Source organism: Leucopleurus acutus (assembly GCF_964270905.1).
Source record: "Leucopleurus acutus genome assembly, chromosome: 1".
Taxonomy (NCBI): Eukaryota; Metazoa; Chordata; class Mammalia; order Artiodactyla; family Delphinidae; genus Leucopleurus; species Leucopleurus acutus.
This window is the reverse complement of record NC_139142.1, coordinates 135,306,455-135,329,996: the sequence shown is the minus strand read 5'-3', so window position 1 is coordinate 135,329,996 and position 23,542 is coordinate 135,306,455. Positions and strand designations below refer to the sequence as shown.

Sequence of the window (23,542 nt, the reverse complement as noted above, 5' to 3'; positions counted from 1 at the left end):
GAATGTAAAATGATTCAGCCACTTTGGAAAAGATAGTTTGGCAGTTCCTCAAAAGGTTAAACATAGAGTTACCATATGACCCAGCAACTCCACCCAAGAGATATGTAAACATATGTCACATAAAAACTTATACACGACTATTCATGGCAGCATTATTCATAAATAGCCAAAAAGTAGAAACAACCAAAACATATATCAACTGATGAACGGATAAACAAAAATGTAGTACATATGCACATTGGAATGTTATTCAGTAATAAAAAGGAACAAAGTATTACAGAAAGTAGATTAGTGGCTGCCAGGGGCTGGCAGGGGTGGGAGGTTTCTGCTAATGCGTATGGGGTTTCTTTTTGGGGTGACGAAAATACCCTAAAATTAAATATGGTCATGGTTGTACAACTCTGTCAGTATACTAAAAACTATTGAATTGTATACTTAAAACGAGTGAATTTTATGGAATGTAATTTCTATCTCAATAAAGCTGTTAAAAAAAAGAAAAGAAAAAAGAAGTAAGTAGGGCAGTGACTGGATATAACTGGCTTTGTACGCCAAGCTAAGACATTTGGAATTTCTACTGCATTAAAATGACTCCCCCCAACGCCCCACCAGGACTTCCCTGGTGGTCCAGTGGTTAAGAATCCGCCTTCCAATGAACTAAGATCCCACATGCCGCGGGGCAACTAAGCCCGCCCACCTCAACTCGAGAGGAGCCATAAGGAAAGATCCCGCATGCCGCAACTAAGACCCGATGCAGCCAAAAGTAAATAAATAAACACATAAATAAACAAAATGAGCACCCCCCCACCTCTGAGATGGAATTTGTAGAGTGGAGCTTAAACTACTGAAACATAAAAACACATGCTCATTAATCTTCAGCATCAATCAAAATCCCAGTTAGTAACAAGCAGATTATACACACATTTGGAATTAACTGGCAACTGACTCACCTGGAAAGAGGGGAATCCATCATATGAATAAAACTCAAATACTTCGTAGAAAAGGCAAAAGAACTGTTACCCATTAACTACTAACTGATGAATGTTCCCTTTAACTGCAAGGACAATTACCACACAGTAACACTGCCCCAATTGCCAAGCACATAACATTTGGAACAAGTTTTGAAGAACACAAAACTAAATAACAATGACACTAGCAAACATTCTAATGAAAACATGAGATTTAATACAAGTTACAAATTCTAGAAGGATACTCACAAGGAGAAATTTCAGTTGTCTGTGAAGATGATTCAGAGGACCTCTGGGCTCTCCCAATTCCACCTTAATATTCTAAAAAGTTCCCAGAGTCAGTTTTCACTGGTAATCCCATCTTCTCTGCATCAGGGTCACAGTTATTTGCATTTCAAACTACCCACACATTTAAAAATATATTTCATGAAGCACTAGTGAATTGAAAAAGTAGGTCAATACTGCATTTAGAACACCTTCCCCAGGGATACGATAGACCCCGTCCATCCCAATACAGTACCCTAAATTCAGGCCACCAGAACCCCTCTCTATACCACAACTGCAGCTACATGGAACACACGCTCTCCTACTCCGTCCCACTGATTTTCCAAAAGGACAAGGAGTAGAAATATAAATAAATACATCTCAAGACTCGGTGACAAACTTAGCATTACCACATACCAAAAACAACACCCTCCCTCCCCCAATAAATACGCTCATTAGACTTCTAAGTGTTAAATCTACAATGTGCTGTCTTCGCCAGAGGCCAAAGTTTTATAAACCTAAATCCTTAAAAAAAAAACGCGGGGGGGATGGTTTGAAAGACAAGAAAATAGTAAATGCCAGTATGTAAATTCCTATTGCAGGAAAAGAAAAGCGCTAAAAATATAATTATCCATGAGCCACCACCCTGAGGAAACCACTTGTAACACTATACAGGCCTTTGTGTACACATTTTTAAAAACCATAGTTGAGATCCTACTGTACATATAATTTTGTACTTTTTGGGTCTTTTTTTTCCCCTTAATAATAAGCATTTTCTCTCATTATTAAAGATACTTTAAATCATGATTTTAAAAATATATATACACAATTTCATCATGAAAACCTATTTAAATCATCTTCCCACTGACTATTCAGGTTTTGTTTTTAATATTTTCTAAACACAGCTATGTGACTGCATTGAATATCTCTGTCCATATATTTTTGTTACCAATTCTGATTAATTTCTTAAGAGAGATTCTAGAAATGTAAATATAGGGTGAAAGGTCTGAACAGAATAATGACTCTTGATGTGTTGCCAATATCTGCACTCTTTTAAGAACAGCAGAGACTATAAGTCACTGTGATGATTCCGTTTGAGTCCCCACTCAAGAGACTTTATTAATCATAATCGCAGCACTGTGGATAACTGATAGATCAGATCACCTGGCAAAACCCCCACTGGCTGCTCTGGTGGGACTTCAGGGGCAAGCTGAGCCTTTCAAAGCTGCCCAGGGAGAGCTAAGCCTGGGGCTGGGCTGGAAGCATGGAGCACTAGCAACAGGCAAGTTCAAAGTAAATCCACACTGAGTAAACGCAACAGAAAGAAGGGTTTGCTCCTACCAGAGCTGCAGTTGAAGAGAGTGGAGGGATTTGAAGAATCTCATCCACAGGACTCCAGGAAATATCCAAAGTGATCGTAGTTTGTGAGGCAGCAACTGTATCATCCAAGGCAGTGGACTTAAAGAGCTCATACTGGGCAAAGCCGCTGGCTGTTAACTGAAAGAGTGCATCCAGCAAACCATTAGCTGTGCTTTCACAAGGCCAAAGGCCCATTATCAAAATGACTGACTCTTTTCCCAAAAGAAAAAGTGTCGAGGACTTCCCTGGTGGTACAGTGGTTAAGAATCCACCTGCCAATGCAGGGGACACGGGATCAAGCCCTAGTCCGGGAAGATCCCATATGCCGCGGAGCAACTAAGCCCATGAGCCACAACTACTGAGCCCACATACCACAACTACTGAAGCCCGTGAGCCCTAGAGCCCATGCTCCCAAACAAGAGAAGCCACCGCCATGAAAAGGCTGCGCACCATAACGAAAAGTAACCCCCGCTCGCCACAACTAGAGAAAGCCCATGCATAGCAACAAAGACCCAACGCAGCCAAAAATAAATAAATAAATAAATTGATAAAATAAATAAAATTTGTTTTTAAAAACAAAGTGCCATGCTTTTATCCCAAATGGAAAAATAAGACAATTCTTTTTCATCACAAAGATTAGCTAAAAGGCAAGGCATATATTTTCAGTCATTAGTTGATATGAAAATAAACATTTTGATACTACAGAAAAATATCTAGTCATATTAGGAGTGAAAAAACCTTTACACTAGTAAGGCAGATTCTTAGCAGTTTGAAGAAAATAATATGAATAGAAGAGAAATACTTACAGTAGACAAGTGATGTCTTTTCTTGTGTGAATTTTTGAGGTCTTCAAGATTTACAGAATAATTTTTATCAGCTATAGGACATGAAAGAAAGAAAATACTTTACAGGTACAATTCAAAATTACATCATTAGAGCTAGAAAATTATAATCCCTCAAATTCTGAGGGTATCACAACTTAACACTAATGATTGTTGAAATTAAATTTTAAATCACAGATGAAATGTTTTTAAAAGAAGGAAAGTGGAACAGAGGTCAATAATACTACCAAAAGTATAATTAAAGGCCCACTATGAAATTGGAATTATATTCAACTTTTTTTTTTTTATATTCAACTTTTTTATCCTCCAATGAAAACTTCCAAAAATACACACATATAAATGAAATGAAACCCAAATAAAACAGCCATAAAATTCTGTTCGGACTTCTGGAAATCTGTTTCTGGAGTATCTCCTACATGCTGCAAGTTACACATTGCAGTAGATTCATGGTGGCTAACACAAGTTCCACTGTGTGCACTTCCCTCTTAACAATATCAAGTTTCAGTAAAAACCACAAAGCAATAACTACACAAATAAATATATACACACACACCCACAAAAGTAAGAGAAGTGAGTTCTCACCTTTACAGGTGACCATGCACAAGACAATTCCTGTGATGATGTTATTGGTTATGATAAGCTCAGCTCCCAGCCAACAGGTACCTTCAGGATCTGAACCATCACACCTTACCCAAAGGGGAGGAAGGGCAGTAACTGGCCGATTAATCTTCAAATGGGTCATATTAGGATTGTGAGCCATGGTGTAAAGTCCAATTAACTGCCTTGGAAACAACAGTAGGAAGAATAAATTAGACGTAGAGACTGTCAATCAGTCAAAAGTTTTCTTTTCCAAAGATATCATGAACAGTAGCTACGATTCTGACTCTGATCCCACTTCTGATCACCATCTAAGATTTTATACACAATTCCAACGTGTGGGGTTTTTCCTTACGCCAAGCAGTTCTGACACCAGCTGGGTATCCTACAATTCAACTCAATTCTGACACTATCTACCCAAAGATAGCATCAGCTCCCACAGGTTAAAGCCTCAGTCCTACAAGACTGCCTCCCCCCAACTTCCAATTGCCAAATTCCAAGTCAAGGTTGTCATCTGTGTCTATAGATCGCAGGTCCCAACAACCCCCTCCTTGGGTTAAATTAACATGCTAGAGCTGCTCACAGAACTCAGAGAAACATTTTACTTGCTAGATTACCAGTTTATTATAAAAGCGTAGAACTCAGAAACAGCCAGATGGAAGAGATGCAAAGGGAAAAGTATGAGGAAAAGGGCATAGAGCTTCCACGGCCTCTCCTAGCAAGCCACTCTCCCAGCACCTCCATGTGTTCACCAACCCAGAAGCTCTCCAAACCCTCTCCTTTTGGGTTTTTACGGAGGTTTCATTACATAGTCACAATTGATTAAATCACTGGCCACTGGTGACTGAACTTAACCTCCAGCCCCTCTCCCCCGCAAGAGGTTGGGTGGGACTCAAAGTTCCAACCCTCCAGTCACATGCTTGGTTCCCCTGGCAAGCAGCCCCCATTCTTAGGTTACCTGGTGTGGGGTTCAAAAGTCACCTCATTAACATAAAAAAAGACACCTTTATAGTTCTCCACACCTAGAAAATTCCAAAGGTTTCAGGAGCTGGGTGCCAGGAACAGCAGACAAAGACCAAATATGTTTCTTATTATACATCACAATATCACAGAATCCCAGAAACAAAAATCTGGAAACTAAGTGGCAAAATACATAAAAGTTTCACCAAGTGAAGAAGTGGGAGCAGGGTACACGAGGCAGATCAAGAAGTGACAAAAAAAAAATGACAAAGCGGGCTTCCCTGGTGGCGCAGTGGTTGAGAGTCTGCCTGCCGATTCAGGGGACGTGGGTTCGTGCCCCGGTCCAGGAAGATCCCACATGCCGCGGAGCGGCTGGGCCCGTGAGCCATGGCCGCTGAGCCTGCGCGTCTGGAGCCCGTGCTCTGCAACGGGAGAGGCCACAACAGTGAGAGGCCCGCGTACCGCAAAAAAAAAAAAAAAAAAAAAAAATGACAAAGTGTAGCTACTACAAGCAGGGAGTTCAATATGTGATAGAGGGTCATTGGGAGTGGAAGTAGGCTGTGATATTAAGCAAAAGAAATAACAGAATATGTCAATTATATCTCAGTAAACCTGGGGGGTGGGAGAAAGTAGAAGCCAATAAATATATGAAAAGATGCTTGAGGTCATTAGTCATGGAACACTTAAGGAAATTTGAATATAGTCTGTGGATTAGATGGTAATATTGTAACAATGTTAAATTTCCAGATTTTGATGACTCTTCTGTGGTTATATAAGAGAATGTACTAGATTTTAGGAAATACATAGTGAAGTATTTAGGGGTGAAGGAGCATGATGTCTCCAACATACTGTTAATATTTCATTTAAAAAACTGTGTGTGTGACACGTGTTTGTTATACAGATGGGGGAGTGGGCAGGAGCAGAGGAGGAGGAACAAGTGACAGAATCACAAAGCAGAGACAGCAAAATGTAAATAATGGTCAATCTGGTTAAGGGTACACAGAAGTTCCTGAACTATTCTTTTAATTTTTCTGTAAATTTGAGTGTATCAGAATTAAAAGTTACCAAAAATACAGCTTAAAATTTTTTTTCAAAGAGATGAAAGCTAAATTTATTACCAACAGATGTTCAGAAAAGGCATTTCTAAGGGATTGTACTTCAATAAAGAAATACAATAATCCCAGAAGGAAGGTCTGAAATGCAAGAAGAAATGGAGAGCAAAGAAATGATAAGCCTATGGATAAATCCAAACAAACACTGGCTGGAGAAAACAACGCAAATAAATAATGTTCAAGTTATGGGACAGAAAAGCAAAAAAGGCCAAACATGACTTAAAATCAAGAAGCCAAGAAAGAAAAGACTGATTAACTACAAAAGATTTTAAAAGCTTCTACACAGCAAAACAAAACAAAAATACCCCACCATGGGGGCTTCCCTGGTGGTGCAATGGTTAAGAATCCGCCTGACAATGCAGGGGACACGGGTTCAAGCCCTGGTCCGGGAAGATCCCACATGCCACAGAGCAGCTAAGCCCGTGAGCCACAACTACTGAGCCCGCGTGCCACAACTACTGAAGCCCTTGTGCCTAGATCCCGTGCTCCACAACAAGGGAAGCCACCACATTGAGAAGCCCGCGTACCACAACTAAGAGTAGCCCGCGCTCTCTGCAACTAGAGAAAGCCCGCACGCAGCAACGAAGACCCAAAACAGCCAAAAAATAAATTAATTAATTAAAAAAAAACCCCACCATGAAAGAAAGTCACTTTGTGAATATTGTTATTATGGTCCTTATTCTCTAATATTGTTATATATATAAAACCAGATCCTCCAGGACTCCTTGACAGCAAAGACTTCTTGGTTTTGGAGTTGAGGGAGGCCGGGCAGACAGAAAGTCATATGTTGGGGGGTGGGTAGTGAAACTGGCAAAGCAGACAGAGGCGGTAGGTTTTCTAACAGGGGCACTACTGGCATCTGGGTGGGATAGTTCCTCGTTGGACAGGAGAGCCCCATGCATTGCAGGACATTTACCATCCATGGCCCAGGCCAAAAGCTCCCCTGAATCATTGTGGCAATCAAAAAGTATCCCTACATATTTCCAATTGCCTGCTGAGTATGGCACCCCTCATGGAGGACCACTGGATTGGATGCTGAAGGCTCATATGTGTCACTCATAAGGAATTTGGATTTTATCACGGGGCAAAAGAACCACTGAAGGATTTTTAATCAGGGAAGCAATACAATCAGGCTTTCATTTTATAAAGATCACTCTGGCAGCAGTGAGGAAAAAAGATTGGCGAGGAACCAGATTAGAAATAAGGAAAACAATTACGAAGCAACAACAGTAAACAGCATAGGGGAATGGAGAAAGGGAAGATCACCGCAGTCGTCTTAGTTAGGCTTGGGATGCCTATGGTACAGTCAAGGGACAGTCAAGTAGAGCTATCCTTAGAGAATTGAGTATACACATCAAGGGGGAGGCGAAAGGAGAGACGGAGGGATCTAGCTAGATACATATTTTTTCCCCAATGTTTTTAAGAACACTTCTATTTAAATCCTACCCTCCACCCCTATACTAAGAAAAAACTTACCTGGCTCTCCCAACTGGTAAAGCAGGTGGTCCAACATTTTCACCAGTAGAGAAATCAGAAATAGCAGTTTCTTCAGATTGTAGTTCTTCAACATGACTTGTTTCTTCCTTTTCTAAAGGCTTTAAAAATGTTTAATTATTTAACCAGGTAAAAGAACACTTAAGGTAACAGTCAACTCTTCACTATGCTAGAACATAACGTACTGATTTCTAAACGCTTAAGCACAAAATGATTGGGTTATGACAAGAATCACAGCTACAAACTAATTTGGTAGTAATAAATCTCACCGTCAGAAGCATTTCCACTGTCCTATAAAGATATTGATCTAAGTTGCTACTGATAAAGGGAGTATCTGATACCATCAGAAAAGGTAGTGCTCTACCACGTACAAAATGATGTACAAACAGCAAGGGAAACCCATGGAAGACTCCCTGATTTTGTCACTCCACAAACTTGAAGGTTCACCTTACTCCTTAAGTCTATTCCTCTTAGGGCTATCAGCTCTCATTTGTGTTTCTGATATCCATGTGTTTAAGTAGTTAAAAAGTTCAGTTCTGCCAATAATAACAATAATTTTACGAATTAACATTTCCTGAGCATGTACTATGTACCAGTACTGTTGCAAGCTTTCTTTCATTTTTCATAAAAACCCCGAGATAGATACTATCATTAACCCTGTTTTATTGACCGGAAAACTGAGCTAGTGAATGGTTGAATAGCTTGCCTAGAATAACACAGCTGCTGAGCGGCAAAACTAACATTGGAATCTAGGTAGTCTGACTTCAAAACTCAAGTTCTTATCCACTAAGCTCTTCTAGCAGTAAATACTTAATAGGTATCTGACCTAGATGTTTCCTCAACTTTGAATTTCTTCTGCCAGATTCCAGATTTTATTCCCTTCCAGGCCTGGGTTTCCAAATAGTTCCTAGAAGTATCCAAGAAATGTCATTTTTCCTTCCGTTCTACTTGTCAATATCCATCTACCTAAAACTCATGCTTTAAGCTCTACTGATCTTTGTAGAAATAAAGCCCATTTTAATTGTTCCCCAACTAAAAACGCCAGGTAACTCCTCACAACTCCAAGCTGCATCCTCACTAGTAGCCCAACCAATTTCCACAAATTCCTCTGCTCATCTTTACCTTTCCCAGGTAACTCATCTTCACCCGACCAACTTCATTTTTTCAGCTTTTGCTCAACAAACATTTTCCCTTCTATGGGAAAAGTCTAAATTCAACCACATAATTCACCTATAATTATTTTCCAAGCATCTGTCCACCACTGATAAGCATCATTAATACAAAAGACAAATAAATATGTCCCCTCCTCAGAAAGAAGTTTCTGTGTGTATTTAAAATAAAGAGCTCTCTGTTCATTCATCTCAATCCCGGTCCAGACAGCATGTGGGCCCTAAAGCACACAAAGATATTCCTTCTAAAGGAACATCCACTTTCCCCTATTAGATCCTGCTCCTATCTACTTCGGGAAACAATATACCCAAGAATGGGTCCTGGCCCCAAAGCAACTGTGTAATGTGACAGCATTATCAGCACTCAGTTAACATCACTGTTACTGCTCTGCCAAAACAGTTCCCGAACTTCAAACACAAAGGTGCCGTGTGCAGGGCAGAACTAGAGATGCACATGTAGAGAACAAACGTATGGACACCAAGCGGGGAAAGCGGCGGGGGTTGGGGGAGTGGATGAATTGGGAGATTGGGATTGACATGTACACACTAATATGTATAAAATAGATAACTAATAAGAACAATAAGTAAAATAAAATTCAAAAATTGAAAAAAAAAAAGAGAAAAAAAACCCCACAAAGGTGTAAGGCTGTAATTATAAAGTGATGCAAAAAATAAGAAGTCCCCTCTTGTTACATTTAACAAGCAAAAATTAAAGTAGAAATTTACAAGTCATAGCTACTTATGCTGTGCTGTTCAAAACAGTAGCCACCCACCAGCCACATGTGGCTTTTGAGCACCTGAAATGTGGCCAGATCAAATTGAGATTTAAGTGTAAAATACATACCAGATTTTGAAGATGCAGTATGGAAAAAAGAACTTAAAATCTCATTAATGATTTTTAAATGAATTAGGTATTGAAATGATAACATTAGATAAATTAGATTAAATAAAAGCATTATTAAACATAATTTCAGACCCAGCAATCCCACTCCTAGCCATTTACAGTAAAGAAAACTGTGCTCACATAAAATTCTGTATAAAAATTATAGTAGCTCTATTAGTGATCGTTGAAGACTGAAAACAACCCAAATGTCCTTCAAAGGATGAATGGGTAAAGAAACTGTGGTACATCCATACCACAGAATACTACTCAGCAGTTAAAAGAAATGAACCATTAATACACAACTTGAATGAATCTCAAAGGCATTATAACACTGAGTGAAAGAAGCCAGACTCAAAAGGTTACACACTTTTGTATGATTCCATTCATGACATTCTTAAGAAGATAAAGCTACAGTGAGGGAGAAGAGGGAATGATTTTTCTTTTGAATTTTACTTTATTTTTTTATACAGCAGGTTCTTATTAGTTATCCATTTTACAGAGGGAATGATTTTAAAGGGATAGCACGAGGGAGTTTTTTGGGGTGATGGAACTGTTTTGTGTTCTGATTATGATGGTGATTACTAGATTGTAGACATGTGTTAAAATTCACACAACTGAACAACAAATGAAAAACTCAATATTACAGTATGAAAATTAATTACCTTTTTTTTTGCAATGAGGCTACCAGAAAATTTTTAATTACGTATGTGGTTCACATTATCTCTCTGTTGGACAGCACTGTACTTACTACTAAAAGATATTAGAATCCACTATCACTAACATGCTGATAAGAAAATGTGTACATTTGAGATTATCCACAAGACACCAAATTTGGCTGTTAAGAATTAACCACAAAGCCCAAGCACTACTTACCACTTTTTCCACGATGAATACTGTGTCATTTTCATTTAGAATATTTTTCAAAGGGTTTGGTTGGCCTTTGTTGATCAACTGCACTTGAACATCAGCCTATTAAAAATGGATTAAGGTCCAGCAATGTTATAGATACACACATATATATGTACAAATATTTAAACACATAAAGACCAGTTCTATGCAAGTAACTGGAAAAGAGAATTTGAACAAGATGTAATATTTTCAAAATATAATTTCATTTATTCTTTGCCCATGTTGTTTTTCATGTTGAGAAAATCTAGCTGGGGAATTCTCTGGCGGTTGAGTGGTTAGGACTCTGCACTTTCACTGCTGAGGGCGCGGGTTCAATCCCTGGTCGGAGAACTAAGATCCCTGCAAGCTGTGGCATGGGCAAAAAAAAAAAAAATTCTAGCTCTTATATCTGTTATCTATGTGCTTCAAGGCCCACCTAAAGAGCACCCTGCCTTGTAAGACCTTTTGATTAGGATCACGCTGACATCCTCTTCCCCAATCATATTGGATTTACTGTTATGAACCATAAAATTAGCTCTTTACTAAACATTATCTTTTTTTCTGATTGTACTATGGAATTTAGAACTTTATCAGTTTATAGGAACTGCATATTTCTTCATTCCAATTGCAATAAACATTTATTGTAGAAAAGTTTGGAAACAGGTAGCTAAAAGAGATTTTTTAAAACTCATCTATAATTCTACTAGCCAGAGTAGTCACTACTATTATTAGTCTTTTTGGTGTATATTTTGCCTGATGTTTTTCCAGACATATAAATAAATCTATTTAAAGAGAAACATATCGGGACTTCCCTGGTGGTGCAGTGGTTAAGAATCTGCCTGCCGGGCTTCCCTGGTGGCGCAGTGGTTGAGAGTCCGCCTGCCGATGCAGGGGACACGGGTTCATGTCCCAGTCCGGGAAGATCCCACATGCCGCGGAGCGGCTGGGCCTGTGGGCCATGGCTGCTGAGCCTGTGCATCCAGAGCCTGTGCTCCGCAACGGGAGAGGCCACAACAGTGAGAGGCCCACATACCGCAAAAAAAAAAAAAAGAATCTGCCTGCCAATGTAGGGGACACAGGTTCGATCCCTGGTCGGGGAAGATCCCACAGGCCGCAGAGCACCTAAGCCTGTGAACCACAACTACTGAAGCCTGCGTGCCTAGAGCCTGTGCTCCGCAACAAGAGAAGCCACCACAGTGAGAAGCCTGCGCAGAGTAGCCCTGCAGAAGCTACTCTTCTGCAACGAAGAGTAGCCCACGCCCGCCGCAATTAGAGAAAGCCTGCACGCAGCAACAAAGACCCAACTCAGCCAAAATAAATAAATAATAAATAAATAAATAAAATAAAATAATAGAAATATATCTGTTATTTTGATAACTCAATAGGATTTTGCTTAAAAAATAAATAGAACATTCTAATGGTTTCATACCATGAACTTCTTTCCATGCCATTAAATGTTCTTAGGCTGTCTAGTACCATGGATCTACCATCACATAATTCCATATTATTCAACATTTGGGTATTTTCAAGTTATATGCTATAACAAACAATTGATAATGGACATCCTTTAAGTACTTTAAGATGAATATCTAAAATCACATTGATATTGTCAAATTGCCTTTCAAATATGTCATACCCACATATTTGCATTCCCATCACTTAGGTCAACACATTATTTTCATTGTTTATTTTTATCTCTGTTATTGTTTTAATTTTCATTTATTTGATCACTAATGAGAGTAAACAGCCTCTAATATTATTATTGATAAATACCTCTCACTATTTGAACCTATTTCTTAGTTTGGATATTGAAGCATTTAGATACTAAGTTCAGAGAGCAAAGGATGCTTTGTTATTCTGATCTACTAAGTTCTTGATCAAGTACTGTTGTGGGTAGAATTAAGTCCTCCCAAAAGATAAGCTGAAGTCCTAACCTCTGATTCCTCTGAATGTGACCTTATTTGGAAATAGGATCTTTGCAAATGTAATCCAATTAAGATGAAGATTAACTAGGTTGGGGGGGCGTGGCCCTAAACCCAATGACTGGTATATTTACAAGGAGAGAGAGATTTAGAGACATAGACACACAGGGAGAATGTCATGTGCTGACAAAGGCAGGTATTTCAACAAGCCAGGAAACACCAAGGATTGTTGGAAACTACCAGAAGCTAGGAAGAGGCAAGGAAAGGATCCTTTCATAGAGACTTCAGCTGGAACACAGCCCTGCTGACACCTTGATTTCAGACTCCTAGTCCCCAGAACTGTGAGAGAATACATTTCTCATGTTTTAAGAAAACTAATGTGTAGTACATTGTTACAGCAGCCATAGGAAACTAATATAGGTACCAACTGGTAATAATTCAGATAGGGAGGGATTAATAATACATTTACTTGGATATATTTGATTTTTGAGTTTGGTTAGTGAGAATTCAGATAGTAAGAGATAACTATACAGTTGGCCATTGAAGAACACAGGTTTTAACTGTATGGGTCCACTTATAAACAAATGTTTTTCAACAGTAAACGCTATAGTACTACATGACCCACTGTCGGTTGAATCCACAGATGTAGAACCTCGGATATGGAGGAACCACATATAGGGAGAGTCCACTATAAAGTTATAATCAGATTTTTGACTGTAGAGGGCCAGCACCCTTAACCCCTTTGTTGTTCAAGGGTCAACAGTATTTGTATTTTTCTTTCTGTGGTTACTTATTTGTATCCTTTGCCTATTCTATTATGATTGTCTGTTTTCCTTATTGATTTTAAGAGCTTTTTATACATTTTACACACATGGATATTAGCCCATTTATGACTATTTCTCCTCAGCTCGTCTTTTAGAATATAAATTTTAGTTTGCTAATTGTTTTAAGGGATTAAGTTCTATGGGGAGTTTACCTATGGAACACTTGGCATATATTAGATGCTTAAACTTAATAAATTCATGAATGTTTATAGCAGCTTTATTCATAATTATCAAAAACTGGAAACAATCCAAGTGTCTATCAACTGGCGAAACAGTGGAATACTACTCAACAATAACAAGGAATGAACTACTGATACACACAACAACACAGTTGAATCTCAAATGCATTACATACTCATTGAGAGAAACCTGACCCAAAAGGCTACAAACTATATGGTTTTATTTATATGACATTCTGGAAAAGGCAATACAGAAGACAGAAAACAGAGATATAAAACAGATTAGTAGCTGCCAGGGAACAGGGGAAATGGTTGACTATAAAGGGACATGAGGGGATTTTTTGGAGGTGATAGCAATGTTCTTGATTTTGGGGGTAGTTATATGACTAAATGCATTTGTAAAAATTCATAGAACTGTACTCTAAAAGGGTGAAATTTAGTCTACGTAAATTAACTTCAGTAAACTCAACTTTTAAAAACTCAAAATTTTAGGATGATTGAGTTGTTTAAAAACCAAATAAAATGTTCATACCTCATAGATAAATGGATCTTTACAGATTCCTTTCTTTTCTTCATCAAATTCCCTGAAATGCAGAACCACATGTGAGAAATAGAGCTATAGTATTCTGTCATTTAAACTCAGGAGTTAGCCATTACTTTCTCCAAGAGAAAAGCAAAAGGCAAAGTATTCATGGCAGTCCTAAGGCATGGTTGAGAAGGGAGAAAAAAGCAGAAAAACAGTATTAGGTTAACAAGGAAAAAAAAAGAGATGTGATAGAGATTAATAGACAGCTGCCCCAAAGTGGGTACTACTGCTTCTCAGAGGCCACAGGAAATTAGGTTGCCTACCTCTACTCTTGTAACTTTTAAAACACAGTACCAATTACTATTAAAGTGTAAGTTACTATATGACTTTTGGGAAGTAAAAATGACTGGATTCTGACCTGCCACTGAATCAGCAGGTAACCATGGAGAAGTTATTTAAGGGTCCCAGGCCTTGGATTTCTATTGCTAAAATGGAAGTATCTATCCTCCCTGTTTTCATGAGCTGTCACTAAAAAATTAGTAAATTTGATAATGCTAAAGCATTTCCTTTTTAAAATGTAAGCACAAAACTCTAAGATACTTCATAATTATCATTTTATTCAAGAAAGTTGATCCCAAAGCATGTAAACTATTAGCCATTAACATACCAAAATGCACATCAGCCTGATCTACACTCTGAAAGAAAAGAATCTTTAGAGTCCTAAAGGAACCCAACAGAATGGTTTCAGGATACCATTTATTGTTTGATCCACTCTATAACTCACTGAAATAAAAACTATGACCCACATTTTGGACAAGATTGTGACTTATTCTTAAAGAAGTTTAATTTCTATGTATGCATAACTCAGGGATGTTAACCAATCAATCATTCAAGAATCATGTCACCAGTATGTGTATTATGGGCAGGCACTCTGTGGACAAAAAAGTTGCCTGCCATTCTGGTAAACACCGAATGCTGCCCACCATAAAACCATCAGCCACGGCAGCCACCCTGGTGTACCCTGAGGGGAATTCAGGATGCAGAAAAACAGGATACTGGCCCTAGACAGTTAAGATGCGTATCAAAGGAATAATTTCAATGAGTCCAGACTCTTACATCTTCCCATACATGGAAAAGCACTAAAATCATTAACTTGAGATGTCTGTTCTTGTGATTAGTAGTAAACTTTTGATGTTCAACTACTTTTTTGTTTTGTTTTGCTTTGTTTTTGTTGGTTTATTCCCCCAGCAAAAACTCCTATATATTCTGACTACTCCCTTACCTCTTTGGAACAGTTCTTCAGAGCTATCTGAGAAGCTGATTCCCAGGCTATAGTCCTCAGTAAGGTCCCCAAATAACATAACTTTTGGGTTTTGGTGTTTTTTTTTTTTTTTTTTCACACACACACACACAAACACACACACAGACACACACACACACTGTATTTTATTTTTACAAGAGATAAATAGACTGACACCAAGCACTGTAAATGGATGACCACAGCAAAAGCAACCATGATTGCAATTACCAAACACGAAGCACATACTATGTCATAATATTTAGTCAACAATTCTTACTAAATGTCCAAGATATAAAACAAATGCATAGCCTCTGGTTCATAGTCTTGACTGTAGTCCAACTAGCAAACCAACAATTGCAATACAGGGTGATGAGTCCCAACAGAGGGGAGTGCGGGGTACTGTTGTGGCACAAAGGAAGAAGTTTTGCTAGAGGGCTTGAACTGTATGCTGAAAGCCAAGAGGAGCTCACTACAAGATTTTAAATGAGAAAGATCTCCCTGACCTCCTGATGTGGAGGCTATAAACTTGGAGGCCAGGAAAATAGCTGTGAATAACTTGTAGTACTTCAAAAAAGTGATGATGGTGAACAAAAGCAGTAGGGATGGAGGGAGAACAAGGGCACATGGTGACTGACTAGATGGGACAGGGGTGGGTGGCAGTGTAAAAGAGAACCAAGTTACAGTCTTGGACTTGTAACTCTTAACTCATAGACAGAATTCAGGAGACTGTCAGGTTGTGGGGAATAGATGAATTCAGTTTCACAGACGTTGAGTTTGAGGTCTCATTTGGAAATTTCCAGTAGGCAGGTAGCTACAAAGGCAGTGTGAGGGATACAGGTGGAAAGAAAAACTAACACCTATGAAATAATTAGAAAATGCAAAAGGTCTAAATAAAGTTGTATCAACAAGGGACTGGTTAAATAAACATAAAATAGCCATACAATGAAATATTATATAGCTGTTAAAAACAATGCGACGTATAGGCTCTCATACTGAAAGCTATCCAAGACATTGTTTAAGAAAAAAAAGAAAGAAAAAGCTAGTGATCTTTCTATAATGTTGAAAAACCTGACTAGCATTACCACTTTTGTAAGCAGGAAATAAAAGCAATGAAGACAAATAATGAAAAAGTATGTCATTTAGAAAAGAAGGGGATAGATTACAACAGTTATCAAAGTGTCAGGCCCGCAGCATCTGTTTCACCTGAAACTGGTTACAAAAGGGAAATTCTTTAGCCCCACCCCAGACCTACTAAATGAGAAACCCTGGAAGGGGGCCCAGGTGATAGTGCTTCATGCTCAAATTTGAGAACTACTGGATTCGATTTTTATGTTGGATACAGAACTGGATGGAATCCCCTTTAGTACTAGTGTTCACTATATGAATAAAACGAAGTCTTAAGAGCACTGTGAAACAAAGGTGCTTTAAAGAGCCGACACACCATCACGTTATCATTATAACTGTTGCTCATATAACTATCTTGAATAGACTATAACAACACGTTTCACGCCAGCCAGGCTTTAAACAGGTGAAGGATGTCAACATCTAGTTTTCTCTATCCTGGTAGGTGCCCCTAACATATCACAAGTTGTGTACATTGTAAGAGTGAATAATGTGCCTCTTGGAAAACTTGGCACCTTCCACCTCGGGTGACAATGTACACATGTTTTCTCCTAAACGAGACTACAAGCAGCAGGGCCTACAGCGCCAACCCCACACTGGAGCAGGTAACCGGCGTCTCCCCAGGTCCCGGGAAAGCGGACTTTGTCTACAACATTCGCGCCGCTGGAAACTGGCAAGGCGCTAATCCCCAAGGCTGTGGAAAGAGGGATACCCCGAGGGCGAAGTGCTGTCCTCACAGCCAAGACAAAAGCAGAGGCTACTACTCACTGAAGGAGATGAGCGTAAAACTCCTCAGCAGCTCGGTTGGTTCGCGCCCACATCCCGCCCCAGTTTGACTGCAGATCCGAAACCGCCAAACTGAAATACGCGCCAGACGCTGACTTCCGGGGTTATGACCCCCCCCGCCGGGACTACTTTTACCACCACCACCTCCTCAACAGGTCCCGTTTGTCCACAAGGTTAAACTTTTGCTTTATAGCATACAGCTGTTTTTCCTGTCCCAATAGTTTTCCATTCCCGTAAGAAAAAGTTAAAATAAGTTGTAACGGTTGAGGGGGAAAGGACACTCGTCTCGCGAGAGTTGGCCTCGCCCCCTTATGGATTACTCCGCGAAAAGGAGTCCTTTGTTTCTAAGTGCTCTTTTTGGCTTTGGAAGTCAATAGATACCGTAATTTGACATATATGAAGAAATAATACGCTATTTTTATTTTTGTAGAGTGGTAGAGATATATTTTGTGTCCCTGTATTGGTTTTGAGACGGGGCAGGGTGGGGGACGAGTTGAAGGTTACATACAGAGTGGGAGTGCAAAACACTTCCTTTTCCTGTGGGAGCCGCCGGGTTGAGGGGAGCGTGGCCTTCTCCTCTCCCCGCCATGGTGAGTGAAAGTTCTCTCCGTTGGACCTTTCTCTGCTCTTGGGGCCTGGCAGGAATGGGCTTGGAGGTTCAGGGCATAAAACCTTCATGAGGGGAAGCGAGGAGAAGGAGATGGGGACCAAAGGGCTGGGATCTGTGGCTGGGATCTGGGAAGTGAGGCTCTCCGGCAGCCATCTTAGAGGCAACGTGTGCGAGCCGGCGCAGGGCGCGTTTGGAAGCGACACAGGAGGACCCCCCCAGATCGTTCTCGGGCGCAGAAGGACCTTTGGAATTCTGGCTTCCCTTGGATCTTGAAAGAATGGGTTCTACTGAAGACTTGGAAATTTGCAGGGCCTAAGACTGAGTCTGGGTGGGAGTCAGTTTGGGGTCTTGTATCTCCGTGCCCGGCTTAGTAAGGAATACTTCGTCTTTTGAGAGATTTCGTTAAAGAAAAAACTTGTATTTCCACTTTTTTCCTGAATTATTGTGTGTTCATCTTAAGAATTGCCTCTGAAAGCATTCTGGTCCTCTTGCTTTAAAATTTAATTGTTGTGTATGTACTGCATAAATAACGTCTGTATATGTGCCTTGGGGAGTTGAGTGAACAAAATAGGGAAAAAGCACTATTCTTATGAAGCTTCGATCGTAATTGAGCTGGTCAAAATGCGTCGTAATGTTCGATGGTAGTAAGTGCTGTAGACATAGGAAGTTGGAGAGAAAGCAGTAATTGGGCTTTATAAACAGTGATCAGAGAAACCTGAAGGAGGTGAGGAAGGGTATCTTTAGGTAGGAGACTGGTTACATCTGAGGCAGCTCAGGGATGGCCGTGAGTGTAGGCCTGAACATCTGGAAGAGTATGGAAAGCGAGGTTGAGCAGGTTGTGTACATCCTGCTTGGGATGTTTTCCTTTGAGGTGGTAAGTGTTTGGAGAAGATTGAGCAAGAAGTAACAGGGCTGTTGTTTTTACTAGTAATTTTTGGAACCTGTGTTTGGAATGGGATGAAGGGGGCAAGGATGGATGTTTGGAGGAGTGGAGCCCTGGTAGATTTGCTGACATTTGGGATGAAAGAGTTTGGATGATGGCATTAAATTGCATTTTCAAACCTTACAGTATGGTTTTGATTATTTTGCTTTCTAAGGCCTCATTTAAAAGTTTAATTATAAAGCGTTCTCTTTGAAAATGATGAAAATTCTGTGGCAGAACTTGAGAATCATGTGTCCTTCAAGTATTTACTGATGTTAATAGACCTGATGGTGTGTTGGTTACTTAGCCTTTGTTTTTGGTTTAAGTTTTATCTACCTCATCAAACTCTAGTCTCTTCTGGAACTGAACCGTTAATGCTTTTGTTGGCACGTGAGAAGAGTGCCTCTGACATTGCTTGTCAATATAAATATTTTTTTTCTTTTCCCAGGCGTGTGCTCGTCCACTGATATCAGTGTACTCTGAAAAGGGGGAGTCATCTGGCAAAAATGTCACTTTGCCTGCTGTGTTCAAGGCTCCCATTCGACCAGATATTGTGAACTTTGTTCACACCAACTTGCGCAAAAACAACAGACAGCCCTATGCTGTCAGTGAATTAGCAGGTATGGATTTAGATCTTTCCTGGGTTGACTTTTTAAGAGATACTTAACAGCAGTGATGAAATTTCACTCCATTGGTCCGTGTTTCTGAACCACATGATTTTCCTGGATGTTCTGATGCTGTTTGCTACCGTGCATGTAGTCAGAATGGTGTCGTTGGGTAGCTAAAACTTGGGTTTCTTCACAATTTCAGGTCATCAAACCAGTGCTGAGTCTTGGGGTACTGGCAGAGCTGTGGCTCGAATTCCCAGGGTTCGAGGTGGCGGCACTCACCGTTCTGGCCAGGGTGCTTTTGGAAATGTATCCTTCGTTTAACCACCTAGACTAGTCAGCTGTGGCATTTAAAAGGCTGGACTTGTCTTTTTCTTGTTAGTAGTTGCAAAATAATTTATGCTGAAGATGCTAGTGTCCAGATTAAACATTTTTCTAGACAGATTTGAAATCTGGAAGATTTTTCCGTCATAATTTTTAAAGCCAACAGGTTTGACAGTAGGAGGTTTTGCTTGCAGTGATGTCGTAATTTGCGCCTTACTCTGTTCTCAGCGACAGTTGCCTGCTGTCAGTAAGCTGGTTCAGAAGGGTGACGAAAATTCTTACTGAGCAAGGCATAACCTGTTTTTAATTCCTAAAATTTGAGAAATGTGATTCTTAACTGGGAAAACAGATGTGTCGTGGGGGCCGCATGTTTGCACCAACCAAGACCTGGCGACGTTGGCACCGCAGAGTGAATACAACGCAGAAGCGATATGCCATCTGCTCTGCGTTGGCTGCCTCGGCTTTACCAGCGCTGGTCATGTCTAAAGGTTTGTGATATTTTATATTCTAGGAGTTGTATAAAATACCCCTTTTTTTCTCTACCTGACCCTTTTCATTGGTGTTAACAGCCTGTGTACATTCACCTCATCCTAGAGTGTCTGGCTAAATTTCCGTCTGCTAAATACTAGTTACGATCATTTCAGTCTTAATCATCAGTGAATACTATGTATCCAGCTCAGTCATCAGTGAATACTATGTAACTGGGAGAACTAATTCAAATAAAGTGATGTCGTATATTGTTAGAAAACTTTTCCATCTTGTCATGTTGCTTCCTCTTTTTATTTAACTGTCAAAATGATGAGATTCCACTTCATTGGTCCGTGTTTCTGAAACACATGATATTTGTGGAAATTCTGATTTGGCAAATTGTATACACCATTTTTATTTTGTGGGTTCGATTCAGTTTTTCAAAGGGTGCAGAGTAACCAGGTCACTGTTAATTGGCTTTGTCAGGTCATCGTATAGAGGAAGTTCCTGAACTTCCTTTGGTGGTTGAAGATAAAGTTGAAGGCTACAAGAAGACCAAGGAGGCTGTTTTGCTCCTGAAGAAACTTAAGGCTTGGAATGATATCAAAAAGGTAGATTTTGTGGTCCTTCACACAAATTTGTTGCCAGATTTTAAATTTCAAAAGATTACTGAAGGGGACAGTATAACTAAACCGCAGTGGATGTGAGAGCAAGGACTCTGGAACCAAATTACTTGAGTTTGAAACCTGAAATCATTGCTGTGTTAAATTTAGGCAAGTCATTTTTGCCTCTAGTTTGATCATCTGTAAAATGAAGTTTTTTAAACTATGAAGATCTATTGCAGGGATCATATCTCAATCAAAATACCAAACCTCACTTTGTTAGGTCTACGCCTCACAGCGAATGAGAGCTGGCAAAGGCAAAATGAGAAACCGTCGCCGTATCCAGCGCAGGGGACCCTGCATCATTTATAATGAGGACAATGGTATCATCAAGGCCTTCAGAAACATTCCTGGTAAATCTTGTACTGCTTACATGTTTTAATTACCCATGCTATGCAAGCTTACTCAGCTTTTATTATGATGAGATTCCACTTTATGGTCTGTTTCTGAAACTTCATGATTTTGTGGAAGTTCTGATTCTTGGCTGAATGAGTGAGCCATTGATGGTTGAAATTCATGATTAAAATACTTCTTGGGTGCTATAAAGATGATTTATGTTTCTTCTGTTGAAATACAGGCTCCCTAATTCTTGTTTTCCCTTTAAAAGGAATTACTCTGCTTAATGTAAGCAAACTGAACATTTTGAAACTTGCTCCTGGTGGGCACGTGGGACGTTTCTGCATTTGGACTGAAAGTGCTTTCCGCAAGTTAGATGAGCTGTATGGCACTTGGCGTAAATCTGCCTCCCTCAAGAGTAACTACAAGTGAGTGTAATTCATATATTGAACATGGTGTTTATGCTGTGGATAGTGTTCAAAATTGGTTTGCATATTTTCTAAATAACGGATTGTGTTGCCATTTCCTCCTTGTAAACAGATGCAATATGTAGAAATGGTGAGATTCTGAGAAGTGATAGTATAGTGGAAATTCTGATTGTATTCTGTCGAGCTTAAATGATTAAAAGTAATCTTTTGTTGAGGTTCATGTTCTTTAGTCAGTTACATGAGAAATAGGAGTTGAGCCTCTATAGTCAGTGTTTTCTGTTTTCATTTAGCCTCCCCATGCACAAGATGCTCAATACAGACCTTAGCAGAATCTTGAAAAGCCCAGAGATCCAAAGAGCCCTCCGAGCACCACGGTAAAGTTGTGATATTCACTGTAATTCTTGCCTAGCCTCACACTATTGGGCATTTCAGAAATATGGGTAATGTAAATAAACTATAAATATAGAGTCTACCTTTTTATAGCAAGAAGATTCATCGCAGAGTCTTGAAGAAGAATCCACTGAAAAACCTGAGAATCATGTTGAAGCTAAACCCATATGCAAAGACCATGCGCCGGAACACCATTCTTCGCCAGGCCAGGAACGTAAGCAATAATTTGGGTTTTGCTGATATATGTTGAGTTTTTAGAAAGATTTGATTCTTAGATTTTCTTCCTAATTTGTTGCAGCACAAAATCCGGATGGATAGAGTAGCAGCAGCACTAGAAGCCAAATCAGATGAGAAAGGGATTCCAGGCAAGAAGCCTGTGATGGGAAAGAAGGGAAAGGAGGCCATTTGCGTTAAGAAGCTGAAGAAGCCGAAGAAGCCAAAGAAGCCTTTGGTGGGAAAAAAGGCTGCAGTGACCAAGAAACCAGCAGCTAAAAAGAAGCCTGCTAAAAAGAAGCCTGCAGAAAAGAAGCCTGCAGAAAAGAAGCCCGCAGAAAAGAAGCCCACAGAAAAGAAACCCACCACAGAGGAAAAGAAGGCTGCTGCATAAAGTTAAATTTGTTTATTTGGTGAAGGTCAAATCATTTTGGACAGCTAATTTTGAATAAAGACCTTATGATCAAAGAGGCAGTGAGAAACATGACTTGGATGTGTTGTGTGAATCTTGGTTAGAATTTTTTTTACTGACACTTTGTTCTTCATAATTCAAGCCTTTTAAGTCTGGTATAAAATGGAGCCTTGGATTTAGTATAAAATCCATGAAGTTGAATGAGAAGTGGGATGTTCCATAAATCCAGATATAAAATCCACTTTGTAAGTAACAGTGTTTTGAGAAACAGATGGTTAAAAGACTTATCCCAGAAATACACAGAAACTCTTTAGCTCCCCTCTCCCATAAGAAAAACACCTTGGAAAATGGGTGAAGTTCGGTAAAGATCTGACATTTTCAGTAACCACAAGAGGGCAGAATCAGAATACATTTTTTAAAGTATAGCAGTAAGAAACTGACGCTTCCTTCAGAGGTGTTATAACCTGGTGTTAGAATACAGTTGATGGAGGGAATGCTTGCCACCTTTTTGATATTTGGAGCCTTGGTATGAAAAGTGCTAGGAGCTTTTTTCACAACCACTTGTGCGTTTTTAGTAGGCATGAATATGTTGACCGAGCATGCTAGTGCAGAGAATGTACCCAAACATTCGTCCTTCCCTACTTTGTCATGTCAGGGTCTTGTTTTGCATCTGGCTTTGTTCCCGTTGGCAGTCTATCCTTGCATTCATAGATAAGAAATCCCAGTTCCTTAGCATGAAAAAACACCGTCCAATTTGTTGAAACACCGCTCTGTCTTACGCGCTTTAATTTGCGCAGGCCTCCTGGGAAACCCCTTTCATGTGACTGGGAATCCTCGTCTGCCTGGACCTTCACAGGGCTCTTGTACCATGCACATACGCTGGCAATAGTCCCTGCCTTCAAACGCGTCTGCAGGTTTGCGGGAGCGAAAGCAGCCGCCTGACGCAACACCAGTGGAAGGGTGCTAACAGTGCTGTT

At 39.8% G+C, this 23,542-nt stretch overlaps 2 protein-coding genes across 4 annotated transcripts in view; one reads left to right on the top strand and one right to left on the bottom strand.

Moving 5' to 3' along the window:
* ZWILCH (zwilch kinetochore protein) overlaps positions 1 to 17,244 on the bottom strand; it is a gene marked incomplete at both ends in the record, with an annotated part of 37,108 nt that extends 19,864 nt beyond the window's left edge. The window contains 8 exons of one of the 3 annotated variants that reach the window (XM_082853848.1): positions 1,215 to 1,286; positions 2,571 to 2,726; positions 3,395 to 3,465; positions 4,013 to 4,212; positions 7,576 to 7,687; positions 10,512 to 10,614; positions 13,991 to 14,042; positions 17,175 to 17,244. In XM_082853848.1, coding sequence (XP_082709974.1) covers positions 1,215 to 1,286; positions 2,571 to 2,726; positions 3,395 to 3,465; positions 4,013 to 4,212; positions 7,576 to 7,687; positions 10,512 to 10,614; positions 13,991 to 14,042; positions 17,175 to 17,227 — 819 coding nt within the window. Of the gene's footprint in view, positions 1 to 1,214; positions 1,287 to 2,570; positions 2,727 to 3,394; positions 3,466 to 4,012; positions 4,213 to 7,575; positions 7,695 to 10,511; positions 10,615 to 13,990; positions 14,058 to 17,174 lie in introns of all 3 variants that reach the window. The other 2 variants (XM_082853847.1, XM_082853849.1) reach the window with 2 other exon arrangements.
* A 491-nt stretch (positions 17,245 to 17,735) lies between these two features.
* Positions 17,736 to 22,640, top strand: RPL4 (ribosomal protein L4). The gene is made up of 10 exons (XM_082837725.1): positions 17,736 to 17,782; positions 19,173 to 19,344; positions 19,535 to 19,641; positions 20,006 to 20,144; positions 20,611 to 20,735; positions 21,010 to 21,139; positions 21,394 to 21,550; positions 21,841 to 21,924; positions 22,034 to 22,154; positions 22,239 to 22,640. Exons 1-10 carry the CDS (start codon positions 17,780 to 17,782, stop codon positions 22,545 to 22,547), a joined length of 1,347 nt encoding a protein of 448 aa, XP_082693851.1. The 5' UTR covers positions 17,736 to 17,779; the 3' UTR covers positions 22,548 to 22,640.
* The last annotated feature ends 902 nt before the right edge of the window (positions 22,641 to 23,542 follow it).

Coding starts and splice junctions, on each gene's coding strand:
- RPL4 (XM_082837725.1), top strand. Junction 20,736..21,009: donor CTTGGAATGATATCAAAAAG/GTAGATTTTGTG, acceptor TCACTTTGTTAG/GTCTACGCCTCACAGCGAAT. Junction 21,140..21,393: donor GGCCTTCAGAAACATTCCTG/GTAAATCTTGTA, acceptor TCCCTTTAAAAG/GAATTACTCTGCTTAATGTA.